Source organism: Mus pahari, chromosome 17 (assembly GCF_900095145.1).
Source record: "Mus pahari chromosome 17, PAHARI_EIJ_v1.1, whole genome shotgun sequence".
Lineage (NCBI taxonomy): Eukaryota > Metazoa > Chordata > Mammalia > Rodentia > Muridae > Mus > Mus pahari.
This window is the reverse complement of record NC_034606.1, coordinates 59,227,428-59,249,878: the sequence shown is the minus strand read 5'-3', so window position 1 is coordinate 59,249,878 and position 22,451 is coordinate 59,227,428. Positions and strand designations below refer to the sequence as shown.

General features: G+C 44.5%; 2 protein-coding genes across 3 annotated transcripts in view; one reads left to right on the top strand and one right to left on the bottom strand.

Annotated features, from left to right (window-relative positions):
• Positions 1-546, bottom strand: part of Irak4 (interleukin 1 receptor associated kinase 4) — a 38,021-nt gene extending 37,475 nt beyond the window's left edge. For both annotated transcript variants that reach the window (XM_021216167.2, XM_021216166.2), the window contains exon 1: positions 383-546. The gene's annotated coding sequence lies outside the window, so the exon portion shown is untranslated. The remainder of the gene's footprint in view (positions 1-382) is intronic.
• A 156-nt stretch (positions 547-702) lies between these two features.
• On the top strand, positions 703-22,072 carry Pus7l (pseudouridine synthase 7 like). Its single transcript, XM_021217134.1, has 9 exons — positions 703-750; positions 3,266-4,184; positions 7,450-7,609; positions 10,236-10,428; positions 13,463-13,561; positions 15,815-15,896; positions 17,190-17,467; positions 19,045-19,098; positions 21,113-22,072. Exons 2-9 carry the CDS (start codon positions 3,278-3,280, stop codon positions 21,422-21,424), a joined length of 2,085 nt encoding a protein of 694 aa, XP_021072793.1. The 5' UTR covers positions 703-750; positions 3,266-3,277; the 3' UTR covers positions 21,425-22,072.
• The last annotated feature ends 379 nt before the right edge of the window (positions 22,073-22,451 follow it).

Below are 22,451 nucleotides of genomic sequence, written 5' to 3'. Positions count from 1 at the left end.
GAAACGGAAAATTCGGATTTTTTTTTTTTTTTTATTTCCTGCTTTGGGGCCCCTGTGTCCATTCCGAAAGCTAATGGTGCTTTCTTGCTCTCTTGGGAACGCTTTTCCTGCCCCTCTCTTGCTTCCAATCTGTCCTGCGCTTACCTCTCCTTCTACCTGTTGATGGACTGACTACAGCTGCTTCCTATGCTCCCCATAGCGAGCAAGCCAGACACCCCGGCGGCAGACCAGCGCACAGAGGCTGCGGGGCTCCCCAAGCCTCCTCTGCCGGAGTGCGCCCATTTCCTGGTTCTGGAGCGAAGCGACTGATCACCAACCCGGCCCGGGACAGAGGACAGCGGAGAGATCGTGGCTTGAGATCAGCCTTCCTCATACAACCTACTTCCTCTCTGACGTTCCTCGCTTCCTGGACAAGGCGATCGGCGCCCCGCCACGGTCCGGCGAGGACTCGGGAGTGGAGGACGCAGGGCCACCAGGCGACTTCAGACTGCCTGCGATCGGGGATGCTGCGGGTCACCGGGGCATCATATCCCCCTAGGGGACAGGGAGGGCTTGTCAGCTAAGGGTGAAAGTATAGGGGCGGAGCCAACCCGGAAGGCCACGCCTTCCCCTCCCCGAGCTCCACCCAAGGAAGAGCTACACCAACGGGAGCCTGTCCCTTTAAAAGTCCTTGTAAGAGACTGGGCGGGGGAAAGGCTTCTGGGCATGCGCACTGTGTCACACAGAGGACCACTTTCTCCCGGAAGCGAGGTAGAGCTGGCAGAGTCTAGTAGGATGTCGGGTCACCCGTGGGTCCAAGACTGCCGGACCGGGGAGGGAGGCGTGGTGGCGGCGCCGAGGGAGCGGGGTGGGTGGAGGTGGGAGTCCCTCCGCAGCCTCGGCTCGCTCGGCGGAGCGGAGGAGGAGCTCCTGCCACCCTCGCCCCCACGTGCCCTGTCTGCCCGCCTCTTGACTAGTTGCTTGGCTGCCAAGCCTTAGTGCTGCACTGTCTCCACGTGTAGCCTGGAAAGCCTTCCTATGGTCTTTCTTTTCCGACAATCCCTAGGGTTCCGAGGACCCCTGTGGACTTGGTCAGAGCTGATTGCCGAGTTCCATCTGCCATTAGAAGCACCTCCACGGGGCAGATGCCAATCTTTGACAGGGTGTTCACTATTTTTCTTTGCCAGCATTACTTCAGCTGTATTCTCCCTATCCCCTCTGCTCTGTGTCGGGCTTTACCCCTCCCATATAGTGCCCGTCTTGATTGTACTTGCTCGTGGTATTTCTTCCCCGCTTCTGTCTCTTGAACTATTTCCAAAGTCAAATAGCAGTTTATTATACCATTCCTGATTATCGTAAACAAAAGTTAACACTTCCTTCTTTCTCATCACTTTTAAAGCTCCTATTGTGTTCTACTTGCATCTGTTCAACTAGTATCTACTGTAGACCTACTATGTCCTTGGTGCTGTTCTGAATGTGGGCTAGTCAGTATTGCATAAGGCAGAATTCCTGCTCATGTGGAACTGACACTTTAAATTGTAGAAGATGGACAGTAGATAATGAACACATTAGCTAGTCATGCTATACAGAAAACTAAATGTTTTTTTTTTCTTTGTGTGTGTGAAAGAATAGAAAACAGGTTCCTAAAACTTATAGATGAATCCTATAGATTAGATTATTGGTCGGTGAAAATGTCTGAGGTTATAGATGATCAATGACTTGTAAAGTCCGGGAAATACAAGAGCTAGGCAGCAAAGCTGCTCTCTCAGGGCTCCTTGTGTTGTGGAGACAGTAGACTGACTGTGTGAGGACTGTGGGATTCGTTTCCTGTGGAACTGCGTTTGGGTCGCTGTTCCAAGGAAACACCATGAGACTTTCTTTTCTTCAGTGCCAGTGATTTGGTAGAAATTCCCTCTCATTAGCTTGAGATGTTTGTATCTTTTCTGTAGAGAATTTAGAACAACATGAAGGACTAGGACTGACTTATCCTGCCTTGAAGTGTACAGAGAAGTTCACGTACCTATTTACTGTAGACTTCCCTTTCTTATCCTTCCTCATGATCAAACTTCCAATGTATAAAAACACTACCACAGTCTCTGAAGTTAGCTCCAGGAGATTTTGAGGCTCTGGGATGACAATTATTGTAAAAACAGTCCTATTTTCTTTTCTCTTCTTTGTAGGCCTAATGATACTATTTTTCAGATAAACTTGAAATGACCCATTTTATGTTTTTTTTAAAGCTTTTGTTTGTTTGTTTTTCCAGGACAGGGTTTCTCTGTATAGCCCTGGCTTCTGGCTGCCCCTAAACTCGATCTGTAGACCAGGCTGCCTTTGAACTCTGCTTCCTGAGAGATGGGATTAAAGGTGTATATCACACCACCTGGCAAATATAAACATTTTAAAAAATTTTTTTATTACATATTTTTTTCATTTACATTTCAAATGCTATTTTGTTTGTTTTTGAGACAGGTTTTTGTTTGTTTTGTTTTGTTTTGTTTTGAGACAGGGTTTCTCTGTGTAGCCCTGGCTGTCCTGGAACTCACTCTGTAGACCAGGCTGGCCTCGAACTCAGAAATCTGCCTGCCTCTGCCTCCTGAGTGCTGAGATTAAAGGCGTGCGCCACCACTGCCCAGCTTTTGAGACAGGTTTTTGATACAGGATTTCTCTGTGTAGCCATGGCTGTCCTGGAACTTGCTTTGTAGTCCAGGCTGGCCTCGAACTCACAAAGACCCACCTGCTTATGCTTCCCAAGGGCTGGCACTAAAGGTGTGTGCCACTACAGCCTGACAAGTTTAAACATTTTTAATAGGCTTATTTATTTTATCATACATGCTTTGTGTATATGTATGCATGTGCACCATGGGTATGCACCACCGGTGTGCCTGGGGGTTGGTGGGTGGCGGAGGTCAGAAAGGGACAATAGATGCCCAGGACCTGGAGTTAGGGATGGTTGTGAGCTGCCATGTGGGTGCCGGGGGGAACTGAACTTGTGGTTCTCTGCTAACGCAACATTTTCTCCAACCCTAAATTGACCCATCATTTTAATTCTGGATAATAGAAGCTTGGAGTGAATGGGAAATCAAGATACAAATTGTTACTTAGGTCACAAATAGTTGGCCTGTCAACTCTGCTTGCTCTAGGCAAGTTGAACCATAAAATAAGTTATTAGTGCCTTTTAGGGAGCATAGACTTGAGAGGGGGAGAACTGAGTGGATCATGGGGTGGAGCTTTGATTCTTCTCATCTGTGAGCATTTCTGGTAGCTGAGTGTGCTGTCTCTCTTGTAGGCACCGTGAAAGATGGCAGAGGACACAGATGGTGGCATCAGGTTTAATTCATTGTGTTTCATCAACGATCACGTTGGCTTTCAGGGCAGTATAAAAACCTCACCCAGTGACTTCATTGTTATCGAGATCGATGAACAGGGACAGTTAGTCAGTAAGGCCACCGATGGATCTCTCTATGAAATTAGTAAAATGCAATCTGAACCGAGTAATTTTGTCAAAAAGCCAAAGTTAAATATTCAGAATGTATCCTTAGAACATGAAAATAGTGAAGGAGCTGCTGACTTGCCCGGGTGCTCGGGTGGTGACCGGAGCCATCGGTCTGACTCAGAGAAAGAAAACAGTATCAATGGTGTGACTTCTAAATGTGAAGAAGAAAGCATTGATTTATTAAGTTCACTTTTAGATGAGAAAACTCACACATCGCTGGGTCAGTTTGCCTGTGACATCAAAGGGATGTGGAATTCACAAGCTGAATTAACTGAGCCATCTCCTGAATTGTCCCTAGGCAAGATCCTTGACAAAAACCAAAGGGCTGCTCTGCACAGCGCTGTGAGGCAGAAATTTCCTTTTTTGATAACCCTAGGACACAACAGTGAAGTTGTGGTAAAACCGAACCTCGAGTATAAAGAACTCTGCCGTTTGGTGTCTGAAGAAGAAGCTCTTGGCTTTTTCAAATATTTGGACGCAAAGAAAGAAAATTCCAAGTTTACCTTTAAGCCGGATCCAAACAAGGATCACAGGAAGGCTGTGCACCATTTTCTCAACAAGAAGTTTGGAAACTTGGTGGAAACCAAGTCTTTCCCTGGGCAGAGCCACAGTGCTGGGAACCCAGACTCAGCCATAACCGTAAGATTCCGGGAAAAAGCACATGGAAAGAGATCTCATCCGGAAGGCGAGAGGAGGAAAGCTGTGCATACAGGTAATTTAGTAACTCATCATTTCCTTGTGTAAAAGTTGTGAAAGGCGAATAATTTGAGTAACTGGACCTGGTCATAGAGCTAGTGTAAAGTATGGACTGATTGGGGAAAGACGAAGCCTTTCGTAGTGTGCTCAGTGTGAAAACAAACTACTTAAGTATGCATAAAAAGGCATCTATACTGAACAGTCACGGATGTGGAAAGCTGATGCGATTGTTTCGTGCTCGAGTGGTTTTGAGAGTAATGATTTTCCTGTTTTCAGAATAATGTCAACCATAATTAAGCGTCTGGAGGTGAGATGGATCTATTGTCACGCTTACGAAGGGAAGAGGTACTCTAAGGTACAAGATGGGGCCCTCCCGCACACTTGTCTCCTCAGGCAGGCGTGCTCACGCTTCAGTGAGCATTGTAACCCCTCAGCCGTATTGTTTTCTGAGTCCTGTTTCAGTTTCAGATTCAGAGGGCTTAGAGTGGAAGTTCCTCAGTTTCCCGATTTGGCATGGAGAATGTATCTTGAGACTTCCTGCTTTAAGGGCTATAAGATCTCCCAGGGCTGAACGGATCCGATGAAATGTCAGAGGACAGGTCTGGGGTTCATTGGTCGGTATATCATACTTGAGGGATAGAAAGTATTTCCAGTGAGCATGTCTTATAAATTCATCTAGCAGACATTCGGCACAGGGAAAGGATTCTGGTGTGAGTGAACCCTTCGAATTTGAAGTGATGTGGGCTTGGTTTTACATAGCAGCAGTTCACACAGACACAGGTGACATGTCAGGGCGGGATTAAAGACCTTGTGCATGCAAGGCAAGCCTTCTAACCCTGAACTGCACCCGTAGTTTTTGCTTTTCTTCTTGAGGCAGGACCTCACTTAGCTGAGGCTGATCTCCAATCCTAGTTCCTTAAGGCATCGTTAAATACTTTGGACTCGGGAAATCTTTCATATGCTTAAAGCTTAGCATCCGAAAACGTGAGCGTGGGAAAAACGATACTATGAACGAGTTGATCTATTTTGAAGGAAAAGTAAAGATAGGTTTACGTATAGGAAGAGAATTGCCGATTTAAGGTGATTTGCTGATTTATAGGAGGAATTGCGGATTTATAGGAAGGGATTGTATGATTTAAGTAGCTCTAATGCTTATTTATTTCTCTGTCATATATTACATATGACTGAAGTTTCCCTCCTTCCTGTCCCCCTAGTCTCTGAATACCCCCCCCTTTCTTTTCTAGATCTACTCCTCCCTCCCCTCAGAAAAGAGCAGGCCTCCCAGAGACATCTTCCAAACACGGCATAATAAGCTGCAGTAAGACCAGGCACATCAAGGATGGACAGAGCAAGCCAGTAGGAGGAACAGGGTCCACAAGCAGGCCAAAGAGTCAGGGACAGGCCCCACTCCCACTGTTAGCATTCCTGTAAGAACGCCAGGCTACCCAACCGTAACACATACGCAGTGGACCTCGGTCGGACCCCTACAGTCTACCTGATCTCTGCGAGTCCCTATGAGTCCCAGTCAGTTCATTCTGTGGGCTGGGCTCTCATGGTGTGTCCCTGACCCCTCTGGTTCCTCCAGTCCTTCCTCCCACTCCCCCACAGGACGCCCAAGCTCCACCCAATGTTTGGCTGAGGGACTCTGCGTCTGGTGCCATCAGTTGCGGGATGAAGTCTCTATGGTCACTTTGATGATTCTGCTTGCTCAGTCCTAGAACACTGTGCAGGCAGGACAAGGTTGCGTGGCTGGGCTGGTGTCCTGGTCCCTCCATTTGAGGCCTTGCAGAAGATAGCAGGGTCAGGCTCCCATTCCTAGGAGTCTTTGCTAGGGTCACCCTCATAGATTCTATGGACTTTCCATTGTACTGTTTCCACCTTACCCTCAAAATGCCTCCCCAGTTCCAGTCATTTCTCCCAGTATCCCCCTCCCCAACGTATACCTACCTGATTCTTCTGTTCCCACCCCCACCAGTCCCCAGCCTCCCTCCTCGGAATCTATTCTATTTCCCCTTCCCAGGTAGATCCTAACGTCTCTTCTTAGGGCTTCTGACTTTTTATACTACTTGTAACAGAACCAGTGATTTAGGATAATGAGTCAAGATCTGAGAATCTTTTTATGCATTAGTTAGTTTTACTGAAGTTAGAATTAATGGTTCACCAAGAGGCCAATAAGATGATATCAGTGTCCAAAAGCAAAATGAACAATTTTGATTAGGTGACCTTTTATAAGAATCAAAATAGCACATATAAAAATATCTATGTATTTATGTAATAACGTTACTATCCTTTAACTCAGCGAGTCTCAACCTGTGGCTTAGGACCACTCTGACAACTCTCTATCTCCAAAAATATTTACATCGTGACTCATAACTATAGCAGAATTACAGTTATAAAGTAGCAATGAAAAGAGTCTTATGGGGTCGGGCTCACAACATGAGGAACTGTGTTTATGGCTCACAGCATTAGGAAGGTTGAGAACCACTGATTTAAATGTTTACGAAAATCCAGTAACATATATATTATATAAAATTGGCCAGTTCATCCATTCCTGAGGGGTTTGGTTGAGAGCCTAGCCTTAATGGCTGATTGGTCTCTCCAGCCCACCATTGTCATGGACCAACTGTCCCCATTCATCTCGTGAATCTTAGCACCTTCCTATTCTGACTTCAGTGTCAATTGAATAATCATGCCTTCCTTTCAGTTCCCAGAAACCACCATTCTGCTTTGTATTTATGATTATTGGTCTGTTCACATAAGCACTCCTATAATGATTTATAAAGGAAGTGCAGCACTTGGAACCCGAGGCAGAACTGCTGTTATTGTATTCGGAAGATTGAACAGAAACGCAACAAATCGGGGGTCTTGTGTGTTGGAATTTAGGATATATGAATGAAAATGGACTGTAACAACTTCCTCTGTGTTTCCGTGGTGAATCTCCCATAGCTGCCTCCTTCCCAGAATTCCTGGCTCTTCCCCGAGGTTCCACCCCTTCTCTTCCTGCTATAGGCCGTTCAGCTCTTTATTGACAGGTGATCCACGTGGAGACTAGATGGTGGATCTGTCAGCCCAGGGAAAGGATGTGAATTTTTAATTCACACCTTCAATGAGTCAACAAATGCTTTGAAATGGCAGCTGAAAATGCTAGTTTTATATTTCCTTCGAAGCACACTTTTATCATTAATAATTAGGTTTATTATCCTAACCTGTTAGTTTGTGAGGAATGTGATTATGAACGATGCCTTCCTTCTTCTCTGTAATCTAGAATGACTTTGTTTCAGCTTTTACCCTGCAAAAGGAAAATCTGGAGACGTTCGAAGCAATTGGCTTTCTAGCCGTCAAACTTGGTGTTATTCCTTCGGATTTCAGTTACGCGGGCCTTAAAGACAAGAGAGCAATCACCTATCAATCGATGGTTGTTAAAAAAGTGACTCCGGAGAGGTAATGCAGTGTTGCTTTCTGGTAAAGTACAGGGTTGACACTCAAAATAATATTGGGACCACCTTATCTTTACTGTCACTGTTAATTTACTAATTATGCACTAAAGAACACATTCTACATTAATAAAATAATTGTCTTCCATGTATGTAGGTGTACACATATATTAAGTTTGGGGCTGGCAAGGTGGCTCAGACATTTAAAACCCTTCCTATTCTTCCAGATGGCCCAAGTTCAGCCCGCAGCGCTCATGTTCAGAGGCTCACACCTGCCTGCAGTCCGCTCCAAGGGAGGCAGTGTCTTTCTGTGTACTATCCTGGCCCCTCACTTGCGACATGCGTTCACGCAAACACACCTAAATAAAAGAAAACAAATAATCTTACAAAAATTAGGAATGTTTAGGATAGAACGGTTCCAAGTGGTAGATTTGTTTATAAATTGAATTGATTAGAAATACTGATATTATGTTCAAATGTGCATGTGCCTTCAGAAAAGTATAATTGAAGACATTAAAAAAATTTATAAATCTTTTTTCCTTAGTTATGACAGTGCTTTTCATCATAAGTCCCTACGTTTAAAATATATTCTTATTAAATAGAATGCTTTGGACTCAAATTTCACTTCTCAGTGAAAAAAAGGTGTTGTTAGTAATCTTGTCATTTTAAAAGACATATGTGTCCTTCATTGAGATTTAGAAAGCAGAGAGGGAGCAGCTCACAAAAGCTTGCACTGCTCAAAGATAGCTACAGTAAACACTTAGTTAATCTGTCCTTTCCACGATGCTTTTCAGAGCGTACACATCACAGATATGAAAATTATACTACTGCCTCTGTGGTTAACATTCTTATAATAAAGTAATATGAGCGTTTATGTTGAGAGATTTTCAACATAATTTTTGTAAAAGACTTAACCAGATCTGTTCCTGTTTTTAAAAACAGGGATTCTACCCAGCTTTTCTGTATAAATGGTACAGTGGTTGATATTTGTACTTCAGTCTGCCACCTTTGGGTACTTTCCTCAAGCTTCCAAAAGCCAAGTCGTGCACCGGAATCCATCCTAACTGGATGCACTCTCCATATGTTACCACTTGGTCATAAGCTAAGCACGCATTATTTGCACGGAGAGGCTTTTCAGGCCTGTGAATAGAAGTGGTTATCGGCTTGGTTTGGGGTCTGAGTTATAGGAATTCAAATATCATGCTGTTCAGACAAAGACTAACACCCAAAGGCAATACATATTATGGTTAGGTCCTAGGAAAAGAAGCAAGATTATTTTGATTTGGTTCACAGGTGTGGAATTTCCATGACTCTTCAAGTAATAGCATCTAGCAGATATAAAAATCAAGAAATATATTGAGAGGAACAATAAACAAGCACGCTACCAAATCACTTAGGCAGAATTATTATTTATATTATTATTATCACATTTTTTTGTTTTTTACAGTCGTCATTATCCCTCTCCCTTCCCACCCTCAGATAGTTCCTCATCCCATTCCTCCTCCCTCCCCCACAACCACTGTCTCCAAGAGGATCCCCTCCCCCCACAGGGCCTCCCCTTTCCCTGGGGCCTCAAGTCTCTCCACAGTTAGCTGCTTCTTCTCTCACTAAGGCCAGAACAGGCAGTCTTCTACTGTATATGTGTCGGGGCCTCATATCAGCTGGTGTACGCTGCCTGGTTGGTGGCTCAGTGTCTGAGAGATCTCGGATGTCCAAGTTAGTTGAGACTGCTGATCTTCCTATGGGGTCGCCCTCCTCCTCAGCTTCTTCCAGCCTTTCTCTAATTCAACCACAGGGGTCCCTTGTTTCTATCCATTGGTTGGGTGTAAATATCTGCATCTGGCTCTTTTAGCTGCTTGTTGGACCTCTTGGAGGGCAGCCATGCTAAGTCCCTTTCTGTAAGCACACCACAGCATCAGTAACAGTGTCAGGACTTGGAGCCTCCCCTTGAGCTGGATCTCAATTTGGGCCTGTCACAGGACCTCCTTTCTCTCAGGTTCTTTTCCAGTTTTGTCCCTGCAGTTCTTTTAGACAGGAACAGTTCTGGGTCGGAATTTTTGACAATGCGATGGCAGCTCCATCCTAAGGGAAAGTTGATACCAGCTATTTTTACTTTCTTCTTTTTTTATATGATTCTAAAATATGTTTTTTGTTGTTGTTGTTATTTTTGTTGTGGTTTTAAGAGTTTGAGTAAGGAAGTGTTCAAAACAGAATCTCTGATGCTGATGGGGTTTTGGTGGGACAGACCCTGAGAAGGAAACAGAGAAGTTGGGACAACTTGAATGAAGGAGAAGGCTTCTCCCCAAAACATTTTACATATTTATTTATTGTACATGGGTGTTTTGCCCACATACATGTCTGCATCACTTGGGAACTTGGTGTCTTTGGAGGCTAGAAGAGGGTGTTGGATTTCCCAGAACTGGAGTTACAGATGGTAGTGAGTTGCCGTATGGGTACTCGGAATCAAACTGTGTCCTCTGGAAGAGCAGCCAGTGTTCTTAACCACTGAGCCACCTCTCCAGCCACCTTTGGTACTTACATTTTGATGCCTGGTGAGTTTCCTTTTAAAGCCTGTATTAAATATGTAATTTGTAAATTAAGATTTAACTGATCCTATACTTTATCACTTCTAGGTTGAAAACTATCGAAGAAGAAATTAAGAAGAAGAGAATGAATGTGTTTAATATTCGGTCGGTAGGCGATTCTCTCAGACTTGGTCAGCTCAAAGGAAATCACTTTGAAATTATCATCAGAAATCTAAGAAATCAACTAAATGATTCTGCAAGCCTGAGAGAGAGAATTTCGGAGGCAATAGAAAATGTTAAGGTGAGAAAACCCAGTTTTGAAATTGTATTAAGGAAAATCTCTATAATCCTCACTGAGACAAAAGAATGAGTCTTTTTTTTTTTCCAACATGGGCATATATATAATTGATTTTAAAATGATAATTAGGTGCTAGTATAATTTGTTTTCTTGATATATTCTATATTAAAAGAGACTGTGTGCCAATCCCTAGCAGAAGGGGACCAGACTCTGAAACTGGTTTTTGCTGGCACCTTCCCTCACCAGTGTGTGGTCATGTAGACAGGTTCACCCTATCTGTGGCTGTTTTGTTTCATTGCGCTCTCCAGAAATCTTTGGTAAGTAGTTATCTTAATCCTTAGACATCTTACACATCTTTTTCTTTCTAACCTAATGTTGAGTTTTCTTTAATGGGTATTGTTAAGGACCAGATTGACTTGACAGGGTAAACTGAGGCAGGCAGTAAGGGCCAAAACCTGATGACTTCTGGCAATTTAACTTCCTTGCTAGGCAGGGCCCAAAGCTGCTGTCTTCTGGCAATTAACTCCTGCTGACAGCAGCAGGGGAAGACACTGGGTTTCCTGGGTCCTTTTCCTTTTGACTCTGGACTCTCATTGGCCAGGCAAGAGCCTTGGAGTTCCTCAACTCTTCATGAGCCAGAGACAAAAGAAAAGAAAGGAAGTGAGAGAGGGAAAGAGGGAGGGAGAGAGGGAGGGAGGAAGGGAAAGGAAGGAAGGCACACATAGACCACACACACATACTGGATGAGGCTGAAGAATGTTTAGTTTTTATGCTTTTTCAGGATAATTGATCACATGGTTTCCCTCTGTGTAGCTGGAGCCATGGGTCCCTCCATGTGCACTCTCTGGTTGGTGGTTTCGTCCCTGGGCGCTCTGAGGGGTCTGGTTAATTGATACTGTTGTTCTTCCTATGGGGTTGCATTTTAAGTAACACCTGTAAGCATTTCAGTATAAACAGCCAGCTGTAGCCTTCAGTGTGATCACGTAGGTTAGAGATCAGCACGTTTCTCTGTAGGCTGTAATAAATAAATGTTCTTGGCTTTTGGCCTGTGGTTTCTGTTGCAGTCAGTCAGCTGCCCTCGTGCAGAAGTGCTCACGGGTGCGGAAGCCCACAGGTTCCACTCAATTATTTACACAAGCGAGTGCTGAGCCAGCTTCGACCTGTGGGCTCTAGTTGTTTGCCTGAGTGCCTGATCTAGACAAGTGATTCTCAACCTGGGGAACTTTTAGAACATTCTGACAGTTTCCAATTCTAAACCAGCTTACAAAGAACAGTTAGGTTTACAGCTTTGATGCTTTAAACTAACTCCAATTTAAAGTGATTTTGTCCCACAGCCCACATTGAGATATATTGATTTTGATTCCTGGTCACATCCATACTTTTAACACAATCGTACACACCGGCGACAGGACAACACAGAGAGCCCCGTATTAGTTAACAGCTTCCAACTAAAGCTCTTTAAATTGTGTGCTTTGTCTTGTACTTAACACTCCTTAGGTTGTGTAATCTGTGAGCGATCTGTTTTTCTTGACTGACCTACCTAGAAATTCTATTTTGTTTTCCTTCTGAAAACTGTTACTAAAAAATGATCTCTCCTTAAACACAGATTCTTACTGTGTACAATGACAGATAGCATTTATAACAAGGTCTACTTTGGTATTTATGTAAATACGCTGCCTGTGGAGAAGTTTGCATTAGAAATGATCCTAACTTTAGACAGCTTTGTCTTTTAAAATTTTTATTTATTCAGTATTATTGCGTCTGTCTCTGTGTGTGTGCGTGCGCGTGTGCGTGCGTGCGTGTGTGTGTGTGTGTGTGTGTGTGTGTGTGTGTGCTTTCAGGAGTCAGTTCTCTCTCTCTGCTGTGGCTTCCAGGCACCACAGTCAGGTCACCAGGCCTGCATGGGGAGTTTTGCCCACCATATCATTTTGCCAGCCAATAGACCTTTTAAAAAGTCTCTAAATGAGAAAAGAAGTTGAGCAGCTTGAAAAATAAGGATCTCTTGGAGTTTTCTTTAGAGAGTTATAACTCTGGCTATACACTTCTGGCTGCATTTAATAACTGTCCCGGTTATCCTAAGGTTTGCCACACTGTTTATACAAATTTGAGATAACTTTTTAAAAGCCAAAGTTTAATATAGGGACCACTTACCTTATCTGCAGTTGATTTTTACAAGTGGAACCAGCTCCTTCATGTTGTACTGATAAAAAAAATTATCTTATCATCCTTCATTGACAAGCCTTGAGTTGGTACTCCGTCACGATTATCCGCTGAGCGAGTTTACTCCTCTCATAAAATGTCTGGAGAACTCTGAATTTTTCAAGACACTGATGCCCATGCGTCATCCCCCACCCCCAGTTTTCAAACAGACCAACTTCTTCCTATTTCTTCTGAGTCACATGACATTTTTGAAGCATAGTGTCCAGAGGTGACATCGTCATCCCTCTCCAGGAAATAACAGAGAAAGAAACTGAGATGGAAGGAAAAGTGTTAGTGAACAATATAAAGGAACCTAGCCTGTGGGGTGGCAGAAAAAAATCTATACCTTGTTCCTGCTGTCTCCCAACTGCTGAAGAATTCCAAAGCAAGAAAGAGCTTGGGGGGAGGGGCACGGTGGGGATCCAGGTTAAGTGTACAGTTTGTCCCAGTATACCTCACCTCTCTTGGCTTAGCACGTCAGGTCGTGTATGCTAGGAACTCCTCAGTAATGTAAACAGAGGGTATTTCAGAGCTTCATTCCCCCATCACTAAATTGGTTTTCTGAGACAGGGTCTCACAGAGCCCAGGCAGGCCTCAACTCTCAACACCCCCTTTTCTCTCCCCCTTTGCACACAGCCCCTTGAAGTTTTCCAGGCCGATTTAAATTTGCTCCCTGCTCCTTCTGGTGTGACACTGTTTAAAATTTCTCCTACCGCTTCGCCCACCTCCGTCTGTATTATTGGTGATTACTGGATTTCTCAATTAAATACAAAGAGAGAGAATTGATTATACTATGTTTATGAATGCTCTAATTAATTATATTCTGTTGTATTCATAGAATAGAGGTTTTGTGAATTACTACGGACCCCAGAGATTTGGGAAAGGACAGAAAATCCAAACGGACCGAATTGGGTTGGCTCTACTGAAGAATGAAATGGTAAGAATTTTAAAAAAAAATATCATCTTAACTCATCTTAACCCATCATTTGTATTTATTATATACGCTCGCTGCATGCCTAACTGTGGCATATAACTGCACGTATGTGCATGCACATATGCTCACACATCCATGCCCTGCATCTATCACTGGAGATGTATTAGGCAGCTACCATATTCTTGGATTTACAGTACAGGAAGGTAGAGTATGCACAGTGGCCTCGTGTTTAATTTTTTTTCTGAGAAGACAGACATGACCAGTGATTGCTTGGATCTGTAACTGAGTAAGAGATTCACTGTAGAAGAACTCACAGCTCCACAGATCAGGCAGTGGCATGCTTTTACCTTTGCCAAGTTCTGCTCATATACATCAGACCAGATACATGTCGGGGAGGACTGTGGCAGGCATAGGTACCAAGGGCGGGCATCACGAGAGCCAACTTGGAGGCCTGTTCCTGTAGCTGGCACACCACGTATTCTTTCTTGGCTTACAGCACAACCTCGCTAATCTTTACGTTCTGTGAGTCAACTTAACAGACCACTAGTTTTGTGATCTGGGACTTCTCATCTTGTTATATTTTGTTTGGTTATCTTGATGAGATGGCTTTAGTCTTTTCTATCCATCACACCCCTGCAGTCCTCAGCATGTGATAGATGCTTAGTGTTTGCTTTGGCATTATCTTAGTTTGCTTCTTATAGCTGTGACCGTACACCATGACCAAAAGCAACCTGGGGAGGAAAGGATTTGCTTGACTTTCAAACATCGTCCATCACCAGGGGAAACTAAGGCAGAAACTCAAGGCAGGAATCCAGAAGCAGGAACTGAAGCAGGGGCCATGGAGGAGCGCTGCTTACTGGCTTGCTCCCGTGACTTGTTCCTCTTGTTTTTTATGTAATCCAGGGCCACCTGCCCGAGAGCGGCACCGCTTACAGCGAGACAGGCCCTTTCCACATTATTCATTAAATAAAGAAGATGCTCTGCAGACTTGTCCGCAGGCCGATCCGATGAGGCCATTTCCTTAACGGAGGCGCCCTCTTCCCAGTTGATCTGGGAATGTGTCAAATTGACAGAAAATCAACTAGCTCCAGATGCATTAGCTTTTTAATGAGCATTTGTTCGGATCAATGCTAAGATTTATCTATTTATTTAATGTATATGAGTATACTGTAGCTGTACAGATGGTTGTGAGCCTTCATGTGGTTGTTGGGAATTGAACTTTTTAGGAACTCTGCTTGTTCCACAACCCTGCTTGCTCCAGTCGGCCCCATAAGCTATGTCTTAGAAAGAGGTTGTAGTGTACACACAGTGAGTGATACAGTGACAGGAACCAAGTAGATACCTTCTCTAAATAATAAAAAAAAGAAATGGCATATATATGTCTGGTTTGAAATAACCTATTAGAGTGTTAAATGAAATATATTTGTAGATTTATCTTTTAAAATATATTTTATTTAACACACACACATATATATGTATATATATATATATGACTGTCTTCAAACACACCACAAGAGGGCATCAGATCTCATTACAGATGGTTGTGAGCCACCATGTGGTTGCTGGGAATTGAATGAACTCAGGACCTCTGGAAGAGCAGTCAGTGCTCTTAACCGCTGAGCCCTAGATAAATCATCTAAGTTGACACTTTCTATTATATTTTGCCAGTATCAAGGACAGCTTGCCAAAGTCAGTTCTCCTTCTACCGTGTGTGTCCTGGGAACTGACCTCAGGTCATCAGGCTTGGTGGCACGTGCCTTTATATGCCGAGTCATCTTGCCAGCCAGAGCTTGTTTTGTAAGACGCAACATTTCAGGACTCTGAGGATATAAACGAAACGGGAGGCTTTGGCATTCTTGCTTCCCTCCCGGTTTTGTCCAGCGTTGGCCAAGTCTGAGTGTTACGTCATGCCTTTGCGTTTGTGTTCTTATTTCAGCTGAGTGAAAAATGGCAGAACTGGAAGCTGTCTTCACATACATAAAATAAAAATAAGAAAGAAAAGAATGATGGAAATATGATTACTGAAGTGCTGGGGAGGGGGTCCCTTTTCCGTGTAATAGTCTGGTTGTTACATTGTATGCTTCTTTGCATCGAAGGTCATCTCTACAAGTGAAACTGAAGTGTTTGAAGCTTAAGGAGGAAATTATAGCAACATTTTCAGCCCCTTAAAGATGCCCAAGAATTTGCCTTTTTTTCTTTTTTTTTAAGTAATTGGTCATTTTTTAAAAAACACGTTTACTTGGTTAATTTCTCCAGGTGAAGGCCATAAAATTATTTCTTACGCCAGAAGACGTGGATGATCCTGTCAATAAAGCAAAGCAATACTTTCTCCAAACTGGTACGTAGGTTTCCTTACTGAGCTGTAGTAGTATAGGCACACACAAACGCCCCGCACGGCCTCTCCTCCAAAGCGCACACACAAAGAAACAGCAGAAACAGCTGAGCTGGGAGACTGAGAGACCGAAGAGGCGATAGGAGTGCTTTGCGTTGTGAATCATTTTACTCCCCGACACAGGTACCTCATTTTGGCCGGCTTACTTGGAGTTTTGTCTGTCCTAACTGTACCTCGGGGGGGGGGGGGGAGGAGAGACAGGAAGTAATTCCTGAATTTCCCTTCACTATAGGAAGTCCTAGAGGGGGTGATAGGATAAACCTCAAGTGAGGAATGGGGTAGCTTTGGCAGGCTGTGCCAAGCAAGGGACCCCTGAGAATTTATGCCAGTCAACAGAACTGGTGTAAGAAGTTTATTGGGGGAGGGGAGAGCTAAAGGTGACATGGCAGGGGGAGAGAGAGACAGACAAGAAGACAGGGAGACAGAGAAAAGGGCAGGGGTTGGGAGGGAGAGGGAGAGGAGAAGGCAGAGGGGGATCTGGGGTGGCTGGAGGCCCTCTTCTGTGAGGTACTCACCTGGCACCAGGTGATGACATAGCAGCTGCTAGGTCCCCGGGAGCAGTCCAGTGGGATAGCCTAAGCTAACGAGGGGGGGGGTGCACTTCAAACTGCGGGCCACCGATGGTAGTAGGGCTCCAGCAAGCATTGCAGCCCCTGACTGAGTCTGCGATCTGAGTTTCTCAGAATTGTTTCTGAGGGGATGTCGTGTATTCCTGGCTCCACTTTGAACACTTCAGTCTGATGTGTATATACAGAACTGTTCACAGGGGCACATAGGCAGTTCGAGTCTCCTGTCAAGGATTCCGTAGCTTTGGCACACCCAAGAAGTACCCATTAGCTAGGTTACAGACTGCTGCTGCTGAGTCCGCTGCTGTTCCATGGGAGGTCCATAACTCTTCCTTAGACTCTCCCGGGCCCCTGCAGCCGGCCGGCTTACTTGATTCTTGGTGATTGGGTCTTTTTGTTTGGCATTCTTCTGAATTAGATTAACTCTGCTCTAAATGAAGGGGTCTGGTCGGCCATTCCTATTGCTGGGTTCATCTGCTCTTTCTTATTTTTCAAGGAAAATAAAAGCTTAAAAACAAACAAAAAAGCAAGCTTTTACAAGCATAATTGGGTTTAACCAGTAATGCTCGGTGTCTCCGCAAAGCCTTGCCTTTCATTTAGGCTGCTTGGAAAGGCATCCCGAAAGCAGCTCTGCAGCGGGAGTGGCTATGGGCTGGTTTGTTCTTCATTTCAGAGGACGCCAAAGGCACGCTTTCACTGATGCCCGAGTTCCGGGTTCGAGAGCGGGCGCTGCTGGAGTCCTTGCATCGCTTTGGCGTGACGGAGGAAGGCTGCGTCCGGGCCTGGTTCTCCTTCCCCCATTCCATGCGTATATTCTACATCCACGCTTACAGTAGCAGGATTTGGAACGAGGCAGCATCTTACAGACTGGCAGTCTACGGACCCAAGGTGGTGGAGGGGGACCTGATCTGCTCGGATGAAGATGTGGACGAGCATTTCCCAAGCAGTAAAGTGAGTACCCGCCACCCGAGGCAACTCACCACACTGGGGACAGTAACTCCTGGCAACTCACCACACCGGGGACAGTAACTCCGTTTGCTCCTCTCCTTCTGACTGCTGAGAATCAACCCATGTTACTAAGCAAAGAAACAGAGGTACAGAGTGAAAGGTGGTAAAGCAGGCTTCCCCTAAGGAGCGCACTTACACACACACACACACACACACACACACACACACACACACACACACACCCTGTACATGGACTGCACAGGGCAGTCCTCTTAAAACCAAGAGTGACCGGTCCAGAGTGGGCACGCCCATCCCCCCCCTCCAGCTAGGTGCTCTCTCTTTCCCCCTCCTCCTTGGCCAGCACGTGTCCTCCAGCTTCCTCTCTGCTTTCCCCCCAAAGGAAGTTCCGTCGTGATGCTATGAGGATATGGGATGCTAGAAAACTTGCTTTTCCCGTTTCTTCCCTGTCCAGCTGGCATTTTTACCTCCTTGAGTTCGAACTAAATTAGTGAAGCCGAATCCCGTGCTTCTCCTGAGAAAGTTCAAATAGTAGTGTAAAGCAAAAAGGACAAAGTTTTTTTTTTTCCTCTGAACATTATCTTAAGTCAGTTTCAAAACATGGTTAAAATCAGGGATGAGGCCCTGAGCGGTAGGTACTTCATCCTGTACACTGTAAAATCACTAGGTTTTAGTGGAGTAAAGAACTTCAGATATATGGTCCTTTAACTCCCATTCTACAGAAATGAGAGCTGAAGCCCAGATGGGGAATGAACAATTCAGAGTCACCAATGTAGCATGCCTAAAAAGACCCAGGAGTCTAAGCGGGTCTGGAGGAACCAAAACGTAGATCTAGGAGTCGGATAATAGAGATACATGACAGCCCAGCACTTTAAAACTAGAGGAGAGTTCTACTCTGAGCTTTGCCTAAAGAAAGCTTCACCTAGATGAACACTGGACTCCGTATATACAGATAGTTTCAGGTAATACAAATCTACCTCAGACTAATTAGATGAGAGCCCAGCATGAAGTTATCGGCCCAACGGCATCGCTTGTCTCCAACCCCGACCTCTGCAACAGTAGCAAGTGTTCCTCAGAGCTGAGCATCTCTCCAGCCAAGAACGGCGTATTCTGTGACGCTGTGTGTGAGCCACGCTTTTCAAGGGCCATATATCACACACCACCTTCCTTCCCTTCCTGTCCACGACACCTACAACCATTCTCTGAAACAAATACTGGCAAACAGCACCCTGAATAAAATATGGCTATTTCCTGGGGACGGGGTGGCTGAAGAGCGGGGTTGGCTCTGCAGAAGCAGACATTCAGTTCGGCAATAATTCGTGGGTGTGGGAGGAGAGCCAGTCCTCACAGTGGCCACGGCTACAGCTCGCCCACTTCAGTAGTGTGCAGTCAACGCAGAAAGGACCGGTCTGTTTTTATGTAGTGGGCTTCTCTGGAGACAGTGATTGTAAAGAGATGTGTTTGAGCATACGTATATTCAGTGTGTGCGTCAGAGTCAGGGAACAGTGAGGTAGGTAGAGCATTTGGGAACCACTCATTTCCATTGTGCTTTATAAAACTAGGTTCACCTGGTGACCAAAGAAGAGGAGTCAGCCAACACATATGCACTGCACCAGGTAAATGTGGTTACACGTTACTATCACTTAGATTTAAATAAGCTTGTCAGTTAGAGACAAATCCAACCCTCCCCTCTTAGGTAACTTTTAGATTAAGTAATGATTTATATCCTAATAACTTATGCTTCTTTAATAAATTTATGCTTATAACAGATTTACTATGCTATCATTTACATCCTAGAAGTTTAATTTATGCTTGCTTCTGATAAACATATATAGTCATACGAACACTGAGACATTTAGTAGGAGCAGTTCATGTCTCCGTCAGACTTCCCAAAGTTCAAGTCTCCCTCCAGTGTTTCCCACTGTCTGACCATTAATCTGTTTCCAGGGTCACACTAATCCTGTTTCATAAGAACCACTGATGTACTTTTTACCGTGCCCTGCCCTTGGAATAAAATGTCACGTGAATAGTGCCACACAGTGTCTGTGTGACCTTTGTCGAACCTTCCTATATATATCCCATCTTCTAAGTCTGTAGGCCATGAATGTGGGAGCTGTGAAACCTTCGGTCGTAGCCAAGGTTTCTGAGTGCACACTGACAGAAGGTTAGCCAGAAACCAAACTTTGAATGCGCCCAGGGTGTTTGTAGAAGCGTTCGCCGGTGTTGTGTCATGTGACCTCACTGCAGACCAAGTTCTGCATCACATCACACGGGCTTTGCACTGTGAGCACTGCATGCTCAGCCATGCAGGTGGTGATGATGACGACAATGTTGATGATGATGAGGAGGAGGGGGAGAGGGAGGAGGATGTTGGTGATGGTGATGATGGTGGTGATGTTGATGTCACCTGAAACACCTCAGGTCAGATTCCAGGCTATTACATATTAGCCATTGTAGGTTTTACTGCATGTACAAAATTTTTCTGTTTTCAAAAAACAAATGGCTTACTTCTGGAAAACAAGGACTTCATATTTTTCTAGCATCATCCATCAGCATGTAAATATCAAGTCAACGTATGCTTGGGCTGTATCTCACTAGAACACATGATTTTAAAAGTTGCTGTTCTGGTTGCTGACTTTAAGAGCTGATATTGACCTGGGATTAGGACGGAATTTTCAGCCGTTTCTGAGATGGCTATAAGTATACTTCTGCCGCTCCGTGCTATGCGTCTGCGTGAAGGATAACCCTCTTAGCGGTGAGGGTTGTAGAATACAGCTATGCACTGACAGTGCTTCTGTCCTGCACTTTCCAGTATTCAGCCAAGATTTAATGCTTCGGATAAAAATAAGCAGCACGTCATCTCATTAGCACACAAATTTCTTCAATAATTTAATGATAATTGTCTTTAATAAATGACAGAGTTATATGCATAACAAAAGAAACCATCCCGAGATATATCTTGTATGATTTCTTATCAGCCAATTTCTGGCTTCTATACCAATTTTATAGAGTTACATACCTAGGGCAACATACAAATGTCTTGGATGATAAGGGTTACAATCGAATCATGTTTCAGAAGCCTGGCTGTAGTAGCCCAGGCTAGGTTCCAACTTATACATTCCCTGCTTCAGCCTTCTGCATACTGACCTAAACCCTAACGTGCCTGGCTTCTGTGAGATTCGTTTATACATTTGATTTTTTTTTTTTTTTTTTTTTTTGCCCGTTTTTCTAAACACCTTTTAGCATTGAAGCGCCCTGCCCAGCAGTCAGCCGCGGGCCCACCTCAGGGACAGGGAGCACGGGCTTACTCACGGGCATGCAGCCGACAAAACAAAAGTACTTACTGGATACACAAACGAACCTTTATTTTTGAATTATGGTTCTCCCAGCGATATCTGATGTAAGCGGATTACCACAGCTCTCCTGACTCTTTGGTTTTAGCTAGCTGTTTTCTTTATCAGATAACATTATAGCGAACCCAGGTAATACCCAAAAGACGTCTCAGGTCCGCTGTCCTATTTATAGCCTGCTTCTACAAAGCTGGGTCCCGGTCGTACAGGTGAGATGCGCTCAGTCGCATATCTTTCCCAAGGCTAATCCACAGGCTACGGTTTCTCCCTCCCCTCCCAGGTGGTTCTGCCGATGCTTGGATACAACGTTCAGTACCCGGAGAACCAAGTAGGGCGGTGGTACCAAGAAGTCCTCAGCAGGGACGGGCTGCAGGCCTGTAGGTTCAGGGTGCCCGCCCTGAAGATGAACGTACCTGGATGCTACAGGCACATTGTGAAACACCCGCACAACGTGTCACACCAACTAGTCCATCCTGACCCTGCCACCGAGGAGGCCGATGATACCACCTCATCGCTGTCCTTGTCCTTCGACCTCGACGCTTCGTGTTACGCTACCGTTTGTCTGAGGGAAATGATGAAGGGCGACATTTAAACCCACACACCCTGATGTCACCGCGTGCCCAGCACTCAGAAGCAAGGGTAGCTGTGGTTCCTAGGGCTCCCTCCGCCTTGAGCTTCGCGGTTGCTGCTCCTCAGTTTTCACAGTGTCCTGAGAGGTCGGGGTGTGATGTATTAACGTAAGCACCGAGGTCTGAATTTAAAGCTAATGACTGTGCTCTTTAAGGTCGTGCTTCAGGGATTTTTGCTCCAGTAGTGAAAGTTCCAGGTCTTTGGAGCACCGCTCTGAGCACCAGCTGCTCCTCATCACTCTTAAGAGAGAGGCGGAGAGAGAACACCATCCCGTCCGTGCTGCTTAGAGAGGTGATAGTGAAACCCCGGTGCTTTTCCGTCACTGCGGTCCTTTCCACCGCGAAGTGGCTGGTGTAACACCGTGCATGAGCAATATCTGTTCTCATAATGTATTTATGAGATCTTCTTTGAAGAAGACTGAAGATTTTAATTAAAAATTTTTATACTAGGTGTTTTTAAACCTGTTCCCCTAACTTCGTTACGTTTTCTACCACCTAAAACTCAGATTTTATAGTCCTGTTGGTACCCACATTCTATTTCAGACACATACCAATGACATTGGAAATGGTATTGATTCTCTTTGAAAATAAAGACATTCTCTATTTCCTGAGTTACTATAGATTTGTCTCTCTCTGTGTTTTATTCTGGGAAAAGAAAACATACTGTCCATTTGAAATGTGTCAGTTTGCTTTAAGTGTCCCACACAATAAATCATCTTTAACAGCATTATATCATTTAAGTTCAGATAGAAAGGGGTGACTTATTTATCAGGAAGACCTCCAATGATCATTTCATTGCCAGTAATATATCGTGGTGGAATTTAAAAAATCCATGTGGAATATTGCAGACCAGCAACAATGGATTTTTGTATGTCTATGTTAAATTCTACCCATTTAAGGAATATTAGGACCAGGAAATGTGATTTTTTTGTTGCATTTTCTTCAGGAACTCAACATGTGTGGGAGTCAAATATCAGATACCCCACATTT